General features: G+C 39.2%; 1 protein-coding gene across 2 annotated transcripts in view; it reads left to right on the top strand.

Annotated features, from left to right (window-relative positions):
- Positions 1 to 15669, top strand: part of VAV3 (vav guanine nucleotide exchange factor 3) — a 334983-nt gene that overhangs the window by 223593 nt on the left and 95721 nt on the right. For both annotated transcript variants that reach the window (XM_010945807.3, XM_074370077.1), the window contains 2 exons: positions 252 to 277; positions 5285 to 5330. In XM_010945807.3, the coding sequence (XP_010944109.2) occupies positions 252 to 277; positions 5285 to 5330 (72 nt within the window). The remainder of the gene's footprint in view (positions 1 to 251; positions 278 to 5284; positions 5331 to 15669) is intronic.

Genomic DNA, 15669 nt, shown 5'->3' with positions numbered 1-15669 from the left:
AACAATTGAAAAAGTTAAGCATAACCTACAAGTCATTTAGTGCCATGAGTCACTCCCTGACAAGCCAATAAGACAAGAGAAGCCGGTTGCAAAACAATTACTAGCCCAGCCTGAGGGACCCTGGAAATATATTACAGGTATCCTTAGGAAAACAAAGCAGCAGTGTTTTACCGTGCTGCAGAGAACACGCGAAGATTGCTAACCAAACAAAATTACCTGACTGACAATGCCAATTTTTACATTTGTTTCAGAACAAGGGACGCTCAAACCACCTGAGGTAAGATTAACATTTAATTTTTTTATATAGCTTTTGCATTTCAGATTGTTCGCTAACTTAAGCAGTGTCAAACTTCTAGAAAGTTAAATGTGCCTTTTAAAATGGATAGAAATAGAGTGAACAGTCAAGTTCTCAAGACTGAAATGCACAGGTTAAATCAGAGGAATTTTTAGCCACCATCTGAAGATCTTAGGTAAAGGAAAAATGGGAATATTTAATCAAAGACTGTGTGCGAAATGGGACATTCTCAGAGTCTTAGGTACTCTTTTATTCAGGTAAATTTCAGATAAATATTGTAGCGGTGTTGTGGCACTAATATTGGGGTATGTTTTCCTAGTTCCCAGCTACAGAATTCCGCAAACCCTGAGGCTTGTAAGACTTAATGCATCTGAAAGCATTCCCTTGGAATGAAGAGCTTTGATTCAGTTAGTACAGAAAGAAACGTGGCCCTCATCCCAGGAGGTCAATAGACCTGTCCCCCGTCCCCTGTCGTGAAATGTATCACTGCCCAACATTCCTTAATACTAAAAAGTTCTAACGTTCTTCACCTAAGGTTGTGGTTTCATGTTTCTACTAGGTTTCCATTTGCACACAAACATGATTCCATACCATGTCTTACTGATCAAATCAAAATCTGATAACATTTCCTTTTGGTTTAATACAGAGTCTGAGGTCTAATGGCTTAGAAGTATGTGATCCCTGCCACGTCTCAGAATAAAACTCTTAAAAAAAAAATGAAAGAATGAAAAACAGGGCAGATTACAGACAGCCAGTGCCTTGGCCTTCAACCGAAAGTAATACATTTCTTAGCAGACCTCCCAAAAACTCATAGCAAAGGAAATTAAAATGTAAAGTGTCTGTGATTAGTTATGTGAGCCAGAAGTACAATAATCTGAGAATTTCAGAATACAAGAATGACCAAAAAAAATTCTATTGTTTTAACAGCATAACAATGATATCTCATTAAGAGTGGTATCATATTAGTATGTTTTTAATAGGCTGGCATTTATATAGTTGGTAAAAGTAATGAGAAGTACAGCGAGATGTCCGATAAGAGGTAATTGCTTCTACTTTTTGCATAAGCACATGATTTGTACATATCAGGTATCAAGAACGTGAAATGAGGAAATTTATATACACTCTTTCAGTGTTCATCAGTTGACTATATTTTAGAACTTAGGATCTAACTCAAGGAATGCATAACAAGATAATAATATTTTAAAAATAGGCCGTTCAAGTTCTTCTAGGGCTAAAATAAATTAAAGTAAGCTTTCTCTTAGTGTTTGGTCGACAAGTAAGATTTTTTCATTGGGTTTGTAAGGGTTTTTCAGCAGTGCCAATAAAGATCTTGGAAAGCAGCCTTCTTTTTCCCACTTTTACACTGTTATTAGGTTACTGACATAGGTTTCCTTGTAAAGCTCGGAACTTTCACTCAATTTTACTTTACGTTTATCCCATTAGATGTAAGTTTTTCCCCCCAGGGAAGATGATTTCACTTGATTTTATAAGTAATGTGAAGTGGGCGTATTGACAGAAAGTATGCTAATGAGAAGTGGTTAATAATTTTCACATGATACAAAATAATTCTCTCCAGGCATTTTATACTCTTGAAAATTACATGTAAATCTGTCGTGAAAGGAATTGATTTTCACATTAATTTTTTAAAATGTAGCATCAGTGTTTTAGTGACTCGTTTAACTTTTGACTATAATGAGTGTAATTTTTATTTAGTGTGTGACTCTGCTAATAATAGGATAATTACAGTAAGTTCTTATACTGACCAATCCACTTGGAAACTTTAATTAGCTTAAGGGAGAAGTGTAGCAAAAGAACGTTAAGAAGCACCTTAACCTCCCTACTGAGACTTTGTAGAAGATATATTCACTCTCTGAGGCAGATGCTAATGTGATGTTCAGGAGCCTCCCAGAAGTAAATGATGAAGGCCTTTTGTAAGCTCCATGGTTTTCTCCCCCTTCTCCTGAAGGTCTTCTTTTTCTCCATGTAACAGTTTGTAGTCTTATTCTGTACCCCTTTCAGTAACCATGGTTGCGAATTTGTATTTTTAATTGTATACTTCATTCTCAAGGTAGGTCAGTTTTCAGTAGTCACAGGAACCCTGGGCCTCCCTAATCACACCTGATACAATTGCATCCTGTTCCAGAGCGGGCCTTCAGAAGCCACTTGTAGCTCCAGGAAGCGAGGTTATCACTGCCTATCTATTCAACACGTGTCTACTTTAAATCTATTTTTTAGGGTAGATTTCTCTACCTTTACCACAGGTAGGGGAACCAAAGCCAGTTTCATAGAACAAATGAAACTTTGCTTGTTTTGTTGGTAAAATCAATAGAGAGAATTAGGTTTCTCCCAAAAGAGGCAAGAAGAAAGATTCTTGGACGTATTTCTTTTAGAGAAAGTAAGGTAATAATCGGTAATGAAGCAAGAAATTAAATTAGGCTGGTTGGTTGTTTTATTTCCCCCTCTTCTAGGTAGATCAAGGAGATCTAGAATGTTCTGAAGACTGACTGCCCCGATCTCCTGGGGCTATAACAGAGAGCTCCCGGGGGTGGCTGCTAGATGCGTACGCCTCTCCCTGCTGGGGACGAGGTCCTGTCCAGCTCTGCCCTAGGCTTTTGAGAATATAGGTGGGGCGAGGAGTGTGTTGGATGGGGTGTGGCACAATGACGATTGAAATTTGCATTTTAAAATTGTTCAAATACGTTCTGCTAAACATTTCCAATTTTTTTTTTTTTACAATATAAAATACTTTTTAGGTGCTTTTAAGGTGTAATAAATCTCAGACTCTCCAAATGCACTTGGTCTGAGTGGCTGAAATTCTCTCTTTTTAAATGCACCAGATTGTAGTTTGTCCACTGCCTACTCTTTCCGTAGAAAAGTTTGTTTTCAGGGTCACTGATTTTCAGTGACTTTCAGGAGGGAAACCTAAGACATAAGTTGTAGGGTAATATTTTAGTAGAAGAAATTTTCATTTAGATGAGTTTAGACATTCAGAATATCATGAAATTAATGACAATGACGTGGTTAATAATAATAATAATAATAATAATAATAATAATAATAATAATAATAATAATAAGCTATCACTCAGTCCTTACTTTGTGTCAAGAACTTTTTGAAGCACTTAACATAAATTAACTCATTTAATTCTCACCACAAATGCTGTGAAGTAGGTAGTTATCACCCCCATTTTATAGATGAAAAAACAAGCATGGAGACTCTAACTTGCTCCTGATCAAACAGGTGCCAGGTGGCAGGGTCTGAATTGGAACTTTGTCTGATTCTAGAGTCCATACTCTTACTGACTGTACCCGGTTCCCTATGTTAATCCTAACTGCAAGGTCACAGAGAGTCGCTCTTGGACTGAAAGGCTCCTTTTCACTTTCTAAGTTAATAGTTCTTAAGGAGTGCTAGTCTAGGCGTTCCAGGAATAAAGCTCAAAGGTGGAATTTCTTTCTTGCCTTCCCAGCACTTGGATAGTAGGAGGAGGAAGAGTAATAGAAAGCCAGCTTCTGTTGTACATTAAGAAGGTGGAGGGCAATGTAGGAAGTACGCAGCCACAGACATCCATCATTATATATTTTCCTATTGAAAATACTGTCATTTATATAGAGGGCTCCAAACATTTTATAACCTTTCAATAGAAAAGAGGTTTTGTTTTGTTTTATTTTTTTTTTTTTGAAAGTAGTTTTCTTCCAAGTTACAGGATATGGGTCTGTAACTCACCATGCTTTCCCCTTTGCCTGCTTGGCTAGTAAGAAGCCCAGTGCAGTATTTTCTTCTCACTCACAACGGCTCTCTTTGTACTAGTTTGTTTTTTTTTCCTTTCCCTCAGCACAGCCATCCATCTTGTTCAGCATAGCTTAATGCTGATTCAGTGATCAGATTGGGCTTTTGCAAATCCATTTTGAAAGCAGTTGGGTTAAAAACAAAATTATATTTTGAAGATTTCTTCAGTTTGCTTTTAGCTGAGAACCCTGAAACCCGCTTTGAGGCCCTTTGGCAGGCTGTGAGACCCCATTTCGCCCATCTAGTCTGTGAATGAGAACAGGAAGAACCCTAAGAAACACCCATGACTTATGTGTGGTTGGCAAAGCCAAGTGTGCCGTGAATGAAATGAAGTCATCACATGCAGGCACGAACCCCAACACACACAGAAAGGAAATGGCTTTTGGGAAAGTCTGAATTACATGATAGTTATGGACTGAGCATTTCATCCAGTTATATAACAAAAAGTGAACATCAAGTCCTTATTAATTAGTGAGCTTACCATAGTTACTAGGTAGGAATGAATTTAATGCTTATGAAGTCAAACGTGTAACCAGGCATTTTCAAAGATTTAAAACCTCTTTTGGTTTGCATCTTACCTACAATTTTTGTAGTGCACAATGTTTCTCACAGATAACTTTTCTATAATAAGAATTTACTTTCATGGTTCACAAGCTGCATGCCTGTTTTGTTTCTTAAAATATTCAGAGAGCACTGATCCGTAATTAAAACACCATTCTCATTTATGTGTTTGCTAAAATCAGAGCTTGAGATCTTTGCTTGGAGGTCGTATGCTCTCTGCAGTCTCTGGTCTGTCAGGCCCCGGAAACAGCTGCGTTAGGGTTTTGGAGATTGCATGTCTTTGCTGGGAGCATTTTCTAAGCAAGAATGGCTGTTTGGGCTTTGTTTTCATAATTCCTGTTGTCTTGACTTTTAAAAAAATGACTCATTATACCCAGAGATGGCAAATGAAAAGATATTTCTTTCCCAAAGCATTATATCAATGACTTCTCAAATTCAGTGGTATTCGAGTGGAAGGCATTATTGGAGAAATGAAAGGTTAAATTATAAAAACCAACTTTGGAACCAAGTGGTTTGATAAAAATTTAGTCATTTTTTTAAATGGAAAAAGTGCAACATTCATTAGTCTTCTAAAGTGTCACAGAATGATACAATTTGATAATACAGAATCTTTGTTTTGCTTTGTTTTGCCTTTCTGCACAGAAACGGACCAATGGACTCCGAAGAACTCCCAGACAGGTGGATCCAGGTGTGTGATTAAGCCCCATAATCACTTCTCCAGTTAAGTGATGATGAGAGTGTGTGGGAATTGCTGTAGAAAGTCAGACAGATTGCTGGCCTTTGTTCCTGGCAGTTTGGCATATCATGTGCCACCAGGAGGCGACCTTCTCCTGGGTAAATCATTTACCCGGGACAGGGTCACATGGTGAGCAACCATCAGCACCACAGTCTTTCCACAATCAGCAGCTGAGCTGATTATTTGCTTACTGAACAGCCTCAGGGTGCCTAGTTAATGCTAACGTACCCAACACCCTCCCCTGCTCCCGCCCAAACCTGGGAAAAATCAACCAGCAAACTGGCACTTAAAAAATCAACGTTTTCTAAGAGGGTGGGGTTCATAAACCAGGCAACTTTGGTACCCTCCCCACTTGGGAAAGTCCTTTTCTTTATTTTATGTCTGTACTATTTCATTATGGGAGAGTGAATGTAAGGACTTGGTGAACAAGTGTCCTCCCTGGAGACCAGTTTTCTGTCTGCAGAGAGCGTTCACTTGTTCTCTGTTTAACATCATGAGGTTGGCTCTGTCGTTACTTTTGAATAATTATTTTTCATCCATTAAGCAATGCCTTCCAGAGTTTAACCAAAAATTTGTTATGTATATGGTCATATTATTGTGGGTAAAAAGGTATTCATGGCTAAAGGATTCCAAATATATGAACTCAGTGGTGAATCAAGTGGAACATGAAACACAGAGCAGTCTTGCTGGAAAATAATCTGGATTATATGTTTTGTTTTCTCATCATAAACCGCCTTCACCTCGTTGTAAAGTTTAGCTTCCAAAGCGTTATAGCTTTTACCTGAAACCACACCCATGGTAACCATGCCAGTTTATGAGCTGTTTGTAAAGATTTATAGGAGCTTTGTTGCCTCTGGCTAGAAATTGCCTCACTTGTGTCTTGAGATCAGTTTAAATCTTTTAAGTACAAAACAAAATTAAGGCCATTAAAGAAAATAGGGGTTACGTTTTTATTGGTTCTAACTTTCCCAAGACAATGCCCTTTACAGGAGGCTCTGCAGTCATATTTAAAGGTGACTACTTCTGTTCCATTTAGCAGGGGGTGTATGACTGTGAACATAATACTTTTTCCTTTATTCTGTGTAAGTTATAGTATTCTGTTTCTGAAAATTATCTAAACTTTATATCAATATTATTTTTAAAAATACTTCCTCTTCCATGGGCATTTTCAGTTAATCTATTTTTCCCCAAGGAAATGCGTTTCTGTATTTATAGTGTGTCAGTAGGAGCACATTTGACCATTAACAATGTACTTTATAGCCAAAATCTTTAAGAGCCCTAGATTATTTAAAGGTAGGTATGGTGAATTCATGATTATAAATACAACAAAGTGGACCATAATAAAATAGTTTATTCTCCTTTTCCTAAAGATGATGGCTTTCTATGGGTATAACTCTTCTGGTGTTTCTGCTTATTCAGAGTATTTAGAACCCCATGAAGAATAAACATACACATACAGAAGAAACGGTGCTATGTGTGATGTTTGAGGAAAACCAATGTCTATTTATAGCTTCCCATTAGGTATAGTAAACACATATGAGTGTTTTCTCATTTTTCCACACTTAAAAAAAAATTAGTTGGTGATCTTGCCTGTTGTAGATCCTAATGCAAAAACCATTTCTCCCCGTAGGGTGTCTTTTGATGTTGGGCTTGAATTATGTGTTTAGGGTTGGTTGTCGTTTGCATCTTTGCTGCTTTCTGTTGGCACGTGGCAGAGCTTTTTTGCTCACAGCTAACCCTTGCATGATAACTGTCCTGCTCTGAGTTGTTCCTGATGTAGCTGTTGGTGAGGTTTTCACAGCTGTATGGGAGATGCTTCACTCCATGGTGTTTAAACAAGGGATCAACAAACTCGAGACTTCGTCAGTCTGGACAAACTGCTTCCAAGGGGCATTATTTGCCATCACTGTTTTTACCATAAAAGTTGCTTTAATCTTTTTTAGTGATTTTAGTTGACTTCTCCATGTTAACACGCTGTTTGCTTTCCAGGGCCTCAGAGTGGCTTGTAGAGAAAAGTGATTAAGAGGGAGGGCATAGCTCAGTGGTAGAGGGCATGCTTAGCATGCGTGAGGTCCTGTATTCGATCCCTAGTACTGTTAAATAAATAAATACATGAATAAAAATAAATCTAACTGCCTCCCCCCAACAAAAAATAAAAATTTTAAAAAAATGATTAAAGAATTTGGGAGGTCAGATGTAACCACTTCACCAGTACCGAATTTCAGAGCCACGTACAAAGGTCAATGATGTATTTTCTCAATAGACCTTTCGTTTTGGAGAGGAGCCTAATGCATAGCTCTGTGGAAGCAGTAGTAGTAAGTGCTTAATGTTTGTTAAATGAATTAATGAATGGCTGCATACTTTTTCTGCATGCACTGGCTCTCTTGCTTTTTAAATTCCTCCTGCTGATACAGTGGACCAGTATACACATGGAGTATGGAGTAGTCTGGTGGTAGGAAGCGTGGCTCTGAGCCACATTGCCTGGGCTGGGGACCCAACTTAGCTGTTTCCTTGCTGTGGACCTTTGACACTTGGCTTCTCTCTGTGCTGTAGTTTCCTCATTTGTAAAGGGAGACAAATAATAGCACCTACCTTACAGAGTGGTTGTGAGCATCACATGAGTTAATACATGAGAAGTACTTACAACATGCCAAGTATGTAGTAAATGCTGAGAGATGGCAGTTATGATAGTAATTACTTTGTGGTAGGGCGGGTTATTTAATATTGGACATTTTGTCATGTGTAGAAGAATCAATAACTTTTGCCAGTTATTTCTTTGAAAAGAGACCTAGAATTTTATGTTGAATTCCAGCTGAAGCTAGAAGTTACATTATCACAGTTGTTTCCAGATTTGCCTTATTTCTTGCTTATCTGATGGCTTCCAAGACATTTTGCTTATCTTTAAGAAGAGACACAATCAACAGTGGTGGTTGAGGGTGTTTTGGGGAAGTTAGCAGTGTTTGTGATTGCAGTAAAGAAGCAAAGAAAGAAGAGCTCCCAAGGTTGAAAGCATGTATTGTGGAGTTCCATTCAAGCCAAGAAAGATGTGAGGTGTGGGTTTGCATTGTGACTTACTTGCCCATTTAAAACATTCCCTCTTTATTAATAATTGTAACTAACCTTTATAAATAATATTTACAAATGTCTTTGCGGTTGAGTTTACTTTTTCTTGTCTTCTGTTGTGTGCTAAGAAATTTATCAATCTGTGATCTTGACTGCTTTTATAAATATAGTAACGTGTTAGATGCAAATCCTGGCAATTTCTTTTGGATTTTTTAAATATAGCAAGGTATTTTCATAAGTTTGTACTTTTCTTCCTGAGACAGGTGTTGGTTTCAGGAAAATAACACTTGTAAGAGGCAGATCAGTTATTTCAGGAACACGGAGGTGCTAAGGCCTTTTTCAAGAACATGAGATCATAAATCTCAAGAAAATCTGAGAACTGGTGTAATATTTTTCACCTAAAGTGGCACTCAAGGTCAAAGTTACCAATTAAATTTTAATACTGAGCTTTAAAAATTTCCTTCTGTCTTAGTATGAAAGATACAAGATTTATTTTAGTTTGCATGTGGCAAAAATGTATACCAGGGCGTGTGTTCTCTTAATCAAGCCCATGTTTTTAGACTGTTGCAAAATTGTCTCATATTTGTGGAACTCATAGCATCTTGTATTTAAGTTCACAGCCAGTAGCTTCTAAAAAATTCAGGCTGTTGTTCTGCCTGAAGATTAGATGGAGTAGATGGGAAAGGCTTAGGTTCCCATCCTCCTTCTGATCTTAAGTTACTCATGTGATTTGTGATAACCTTGAATAGTAAATGAACAGATAATGGTTAAATTGATAAAAAAGAGTTCTTTCTGGGAGCCCCTGCTTCTCATGTGCTTGTTGTTAAACTCTTGATTACAAAGAGAAAAATGTAGCTTCAAAACAGTCTTTTCTCACTCACTGAGGGGATGTCTTACTGTTCCTTAGCAGGGACATCTTCAAAGATGGTCACTTTCCCTTTCAGGTGGGTAGGATAGATATCTAATGCCATTGCTGTTTGTTCTCGTATGAAGAAAGGAGAAGAAATCTTTTTTTCATTACCGTCTTTGTGTCTTGTACAACAATAAGCACCAGCAATGCCATTAATTATAAAACATGGCCCCTCTCCACAGTTTATATTCTGCCTAAGGAAGGAGTAGAAACAGGCATAAAGTCTTGATTGTATAAATGCATGTACATAAGTGTACATATAAAATAGTTTAATATTCTGTCTTATATACTGATTCATTATGGTATGGCATAGTGTCATAAAAACAATTAGGAAATAGTCTGGTAAACATATAAAAAACTTAATTATGTAATATGTGCACAAAAGCAAAAGGAATTGGAAGGAAGAGAAACCAGTGTGGGCTAAGATTGCTTATAAGCTGAGTCTATGTATGTTTTCATTTATATAAATAAAATTTTTATGCTGGTTTTTTTGCATTGAATTACAATTTAATACAGTTTTCCTTAATGTTTTAATTTCAAAGGATTGGTAACCTCATTCTAAATCTAAACCGGATTGTTGATTTGAGATTTGCTTTTAAGCATAATGTCAATTTGCTCAATAGAGAGATTTTGTCTTTTTAATTTCCAAATAGAAAACATTGATGAGAAAAATAGCAACCCAGGATTTTTAAAATGACTGGTCTAAAAGCACAGTTGTCTCCCCCACCCCCTTTTTTGGAGGGAGACATGTATATTCCTGAAGGTTTTAGTAAATGAGCTTTTGTCCGTAATAAACAAGTAACAAAGTATCCACAGATTACAATATTTCCTTATTAATCAACATTCTGCTCTTTTCTGTCACCTCGAAAACTAATTTCTCCTCAAACGTAAATCCTAATCTAAATATTGGGAGCATAATTGTAAATGTGTAAAAATATATTTCACATTGAAAGAATGAACTTGAAAAGACTGGGACAATAGAACCCAGTGATTAAGATTCATTGCAGAGAAATGAGAAATCCAGCCTGCGCGCGAGTGCCGGGGCGCCTGCTCTGCTTTTTAAAATTGCTGATTTTCTCAGGCTTCTATTAAACTGTGGACAGTAGGGCTGGTTTTGCACTAAGGCGGTTGATCCCCCTGGTAGCTGTTTTCAGGACTGCCTTTCTAATTCCTTTATGATGATGACAGATTTCTGAAATGCACATCATAGTCCCTCCTTCACATCTTTTTTTGTGTTTGGGGAGGATTTCTTTTTCCCATAGAAGTCTCATCCCAGGCTCACGAAGGGTCACTGTAGCTGTCATCTGGCAGGTTTGCCCACGCCATTCAGGGACCTCCAGTGTTGGAACAAGGGCAAGGTGACTATCTGAAGACACAGGGGACTTTAGGTGAGAAACAGCATCAGTAATGTGCTTACTGAAATTACCAAACATTTGGCATATTACATACAGAACTGACTTCTGGATCATTTATACCCTTCTAATGTATAATTTCTGTTATGATAATAATTATGTCTTCAGAAAATAAAGTGTGTCTGTTACATATTTAGAGAAATATTCTGAAAAGGACGTCTTGAAGCCATAAAGTGCTTCTTACCATTTATCATGGATAAATCACTCCTCACTGGGAAGGTCAGGTGTGGCTTGGACACCCTTTGCTCTCTGTGGCCCTGATAGTCAGGTACCATTTCATCACAGAAGCAGAGGAACACGCCATGTGATGCTAGGTAGACAGAGAAACATCAGAAATTTCTCATGAGCCAGCAACCTCTGAGAATCAGGCAGTCTGGTTTCAGAACTTTAGTCTGAAATACAGTACATAAAGGAACCAATTGAGTCAAAACTGTTGGCTTCAAATAACAATATTTGGTACAAGTAATATCCAGCTGATACTGGGAAAGGGGACATTGATAAAGGAATCCTTAATATCCTAATTGTTTACAGTCTTAGAGTCTTTCTATACACAGAGAATGGTTATCAAATTAATTAGAACATTGGAATGGAGTTTGTGGAATTTATTTCAGAATGACTCAGACTGCCAGTTATTTATCATTCGCATATTCAAATGAAGTTGACTTTTATATTTTTAATTTGAGTGAAAAGAAAAGATGATGTTAGGTTCTTATAACTATTTTTTTTCAAAGATATTTCTTTTGAGATGCATTTTCTCCTGCAGAGATGTTAGAAATTTATGGAAATTTCCCTGTCTTTGAGGACCTTGGAACTTTGTTAGAGAGAGAAGACCTACAAACATAACATGTCAGACAGTAATGGTGTGTGGTATCTGATGGGCCCCCCCAAGTGTGTGTGGTTGCTTGTGACTGGCGTCGTAGGTTGACTAGGAAGGCAGGATGAGGGGGAATCTCTGGGAATTAAACAAGCACAAGGGACATGGAGATGAGGTGTCTGGCAAGCACATCCATAAAAGTGCATTTACACAGAGCTACAGATGTTTAAGTAAAGTTATCAGTCTCTTACTAGGTTTGGTGTTCTGACCTCAGTTCAGTGTGCTGTTGTTCGTCGAGTGGCACAAACCCATTTCAAACTGCAGGCGGTCCCCAACGTAGGATGGTTCAGCTTAAGGTTTTTTGACTATGACGGTATGAAAGCATTATGCATTGCATAAAAGCTTTATTTTGAATTTTGAACTTTGATACTCTCCCCGGGGTACTGATGTGTCATACGATGCTCTCAGTGACAGTGGGCAGGGGCAGTGAGCCACTGCTCCCCATCAGCCCCGCGATCGCAAGGGTGAGCAACTGATACCCTTACCCCCACCCTGTGTTTCACTTTCAGCACAGCATTCAGGAAATTTCATGAGATGTTCAACACTTTATTGTACAATAGGCTTTACGTTAGATGACTTTGCCCACTGTAGGCTAATGTAAGTGAGCACATTTAAAGTCAGCTGGGCTAAGCGGTGATGTTCAGTAGGTTAGATGTATTAAATGCATTTTCAGCTTACAATGTTTTCAACGTATGATGGTTTATCAGGATGCAACCCCCTCATAAGAGGAAGATCTATAGTTTAAGGGAAAAAAAGAAGGGAGGATTTATTGACTTAGGCAACTAAAATGGAAAGTGGCTTCAGGCAGAGTTAGATCTAGGGGCTCAAATGATACCATCAGGTTCCGTTTCTCCTTGTCTCTCAATTCTCTTCCTCTGTTGATTTTCTCATTCGGAAGCAGAGTTGGCCACTAGCAACGCTAAGGGTACCTTGTCCTCCCAGCTAGTAATCCCAAGGGAAACAGAACAGCTTTCCCCTGTAAATCTAGCAAAAATCCCAAGGTGTCTTTAATTGGTCTGGCCCAGACCTCTGCCCATCTCTGAGGCCGTCATGCAGCCAGGGTACCGTGTGATGGGCTATCCTGGCTCCTGTGCCCACTTGCAACATGGGAAGAGGGGCTGACCCAGCCTGTGGGGCATGACATTTATTTTCCATAAGAAAGAACAGCTCTGTTTACAAAAGGGTGGGGGAAGGAAAATAGAGAAGCTTCATTGGAGCAGATTATAACGTAAGTCTATTACTGTGTGTTTCAGACATCTTCCTCCGTGCGTGTCCGGTGGCTGGGTTTTCCACCTCTCCTAGCCTGTCCTTTTTCCACTTGTAGGCCCTTCTGTTTGATTGTTTTCTAGTATCAGACGAGGTTAATGTGGAGGATGTACCTAAAATAGGAATTGGAGCTTCTCGACAAAGGCTCATCCGTGCTCACAGTGTTAGTTTGCACGGATACCAAGAAAACAATCGGCCTTGTCTCATAGTATCTTCTTGGAACCCTGTCACTGTACCTGAAATTTCAGTGTTACACTCGTTTAGATGGAGTCACTCCAGTGTTCCACTGTGGCCTGCGCACACCTGCGTGTCCACTGGTCCGTCTGATTGGAGAGCTGAGGCAACAAGACCTAGCACAGCCCGTTCTGTGGAGGCAGGTGGGGAGGGTCAGGATGAGAGGCTGGAGAGCCAGAGAATGCAGCCACTGAGGCGGACGTTTAGGTCTAACCTGCCTCTGTCGCAGTGAAGGAGTCAGGAGTCAGGAAGAATCTTCCCCAGTTTTGTCTGTGCTTTGGCCCCTTGGTATCCCCGCGGGATTGGTTCCAGGATGACCTGCAGATACCAAAATCGACAGATGCTAAAGTTCCATAGGTAAAATGGCGAAGCAGAGTCGGCCTGCTCCGTCTCTGGGTTCCGCATGCGCAGATAGAGGGGCCAGCTGTACTGGGTACTTTCTCTTACGTGGACACTTTTAATCGTCAGAGGCAGCCCAGCGCAGCCGCTTAGACTGAGCTCTCTGCAGTGGCAGAGACCCGGGTTTGTGTCCTGCCCTTCCTTCCGCTCACTGGTTGTGTAATCGTGGGCCAGGAAACCTGTTTGATCATCTCTAAAATGGGAATAATAGTAGTAGACACCTCCTGCTGTCATTGTGAAGATTAAATGACGTAATACGCAGAACATTCACCAACAAGGTTTAGCACATAGTAAAGTGCTCTGTATATAAGTGGTGGTGGCCATGCTGGTTATTACGAATACTTACACACCCCTATATTGTCTATTGCTGTGTAACATGCTAGCATAAATTTAGCAGCTTAAAATGGCACATACTTTTTATCTCAGTTTCTGTGGGTTAGAAGTCTGCTCATGGTTTAGCTGGGTCTTCTGCTCAGGGTTTCTCCCAAGACCTCACTCAGGATGCTGTGTCTCATCTGAAGGATCAGCTGAAGAAAGATCCATTCCCAGCTGACCTGTGTAATTGTTGGGGGGATTTGGGTCCTTCTGAGCTGTTGAACTGAAGCCCCCAATCCCTAGCTTGCTGTTGGCCAGAAGCTGTCCTCTGTTCTTTGCCACATGATCCTCCCCAAAATGGCTGCTGGCTTCATCAAAGTGTGCCAGCCAAGAGGGCAATGGAGTCTCCTAGAAGGGTGGAAAATTAAGTCTTATGTGACACAATCATGGAAATGACATCTTATCACCTTTCTGTTGGCCAGAGGCAAGTCACAGGTCTTGCCCACATTCAGGAAAGGCAATTAAACAAGGGTTAATGCCAGGAAGCAGGAACTATTGGGGTTCATCTTAGAGTCTGTCTGCCACAAACTGTAAGAGGAGATATTGCTATTTTTCAGTGGAGGGAACCAACGCTCTGAGAGGTTAAGTAATTTACCCAAGGACACACAGCAGCTGACTGGGACCAGGATTTAACGGACCTCATTCTTCTGCCGTTTACTTCTCTAGATCCAGAGACCTCATTCCTCTAGAGATTTATCCACCCTCTTATGCCAACCTTTGGACAGAGGAAAGCTTATTTCCTGAAGTTTTGCTGTGTAGTACAGGACAAATTAGCAGGGTGATCTGGTCTGTTTTGCAGAGTTCATTAGTGGCTGCTGTTACATACAAAGCGGATTTATGGGTGATTTTATTTTATGCATTGTTAATTTTGAAAATGTTAATCTGAAATTGCTACAGTATTTCAATTAATTTGGGCGATTAAAACTTAGCACCAGAAGAGTCCCTAGCAGAAGATAAGGCAGCTAATTAGGGGATCTGAAACAAACAACTGTAGATGCTGGCACCGAAACGTGCTGGGTGGATGACATGCAGCAGAACTCACTCTGCTGAGCAGCTTTGAAATGGAAAGAATGATTTCTGGCAGTCTCAGTATTCAACTTGAATGTGTTGATTTTTTTTTCAAAGTCATTTTAAGGAGTTAACTGTTTAACTAAATGTGTAATTTTTTAACAGCATGCAGTTCGGGAAAACTGCTGTCATACTCCTTTAAAATATCTTGTGGGCAAAAGTGGTGACAAACACCATACGTTTTATTGTCTACATATTTTTCCTGTCACTTAGGCTTTTTCATAATTTTATGTATATTGTTTTGGTATTTTCTCTGAATTTAAAGGTGAAATAGCATATACTTAAAAAAATAACACTTGACCCTCTTAGACGAATTAGAGTTTTGATCCTTGTGCACTACGGGCGGGAATGTATATTGGTGCAGCCATTGTAGAAAACAGTATGGAGGTTCCCCAAAAAACTCAAGACAGAACTATCATATGATCCAGCCATCCCACTCCTGGGCATATATCTCAAAAAAAAAAGAAAACGCTTATTCAAAAAGATACATGCACCCCAGTGTTCATAGCAGCACTATTTATGACATGGAAGCAACCCAAGTGACGCAAATGCCCATCGACAGGTGAATGGATAAAGAAGATGTGGTGTGTGTGTGTGTGTGTGTGTGTGTGTGTGTATAACATATATTATATGTATTATATATAATATAATGGACTATTACTCAGCCATTAAAAAAGAACAAAATTCTAC

This window comes from Camelus bactrianus, chromosome 9 (genome assembly GCF_048773025.1).
Source record: "Camelus bactrianus isolate YW-2024 breed Bactrian camel chromosome 9, ASM4877302v1, whole genome shotgun sequence".
Lineage (NCBI taxonomy): Eukaryota > Metazoa > Chordata > Mammalia > Artiodactyla > Camelidae > Camelus > Camelus bactrianus.
Note: the sequence above shows the minus strand (reverse complement) of the source record. Positions and strands in the feature narration are given on the sequence as shown.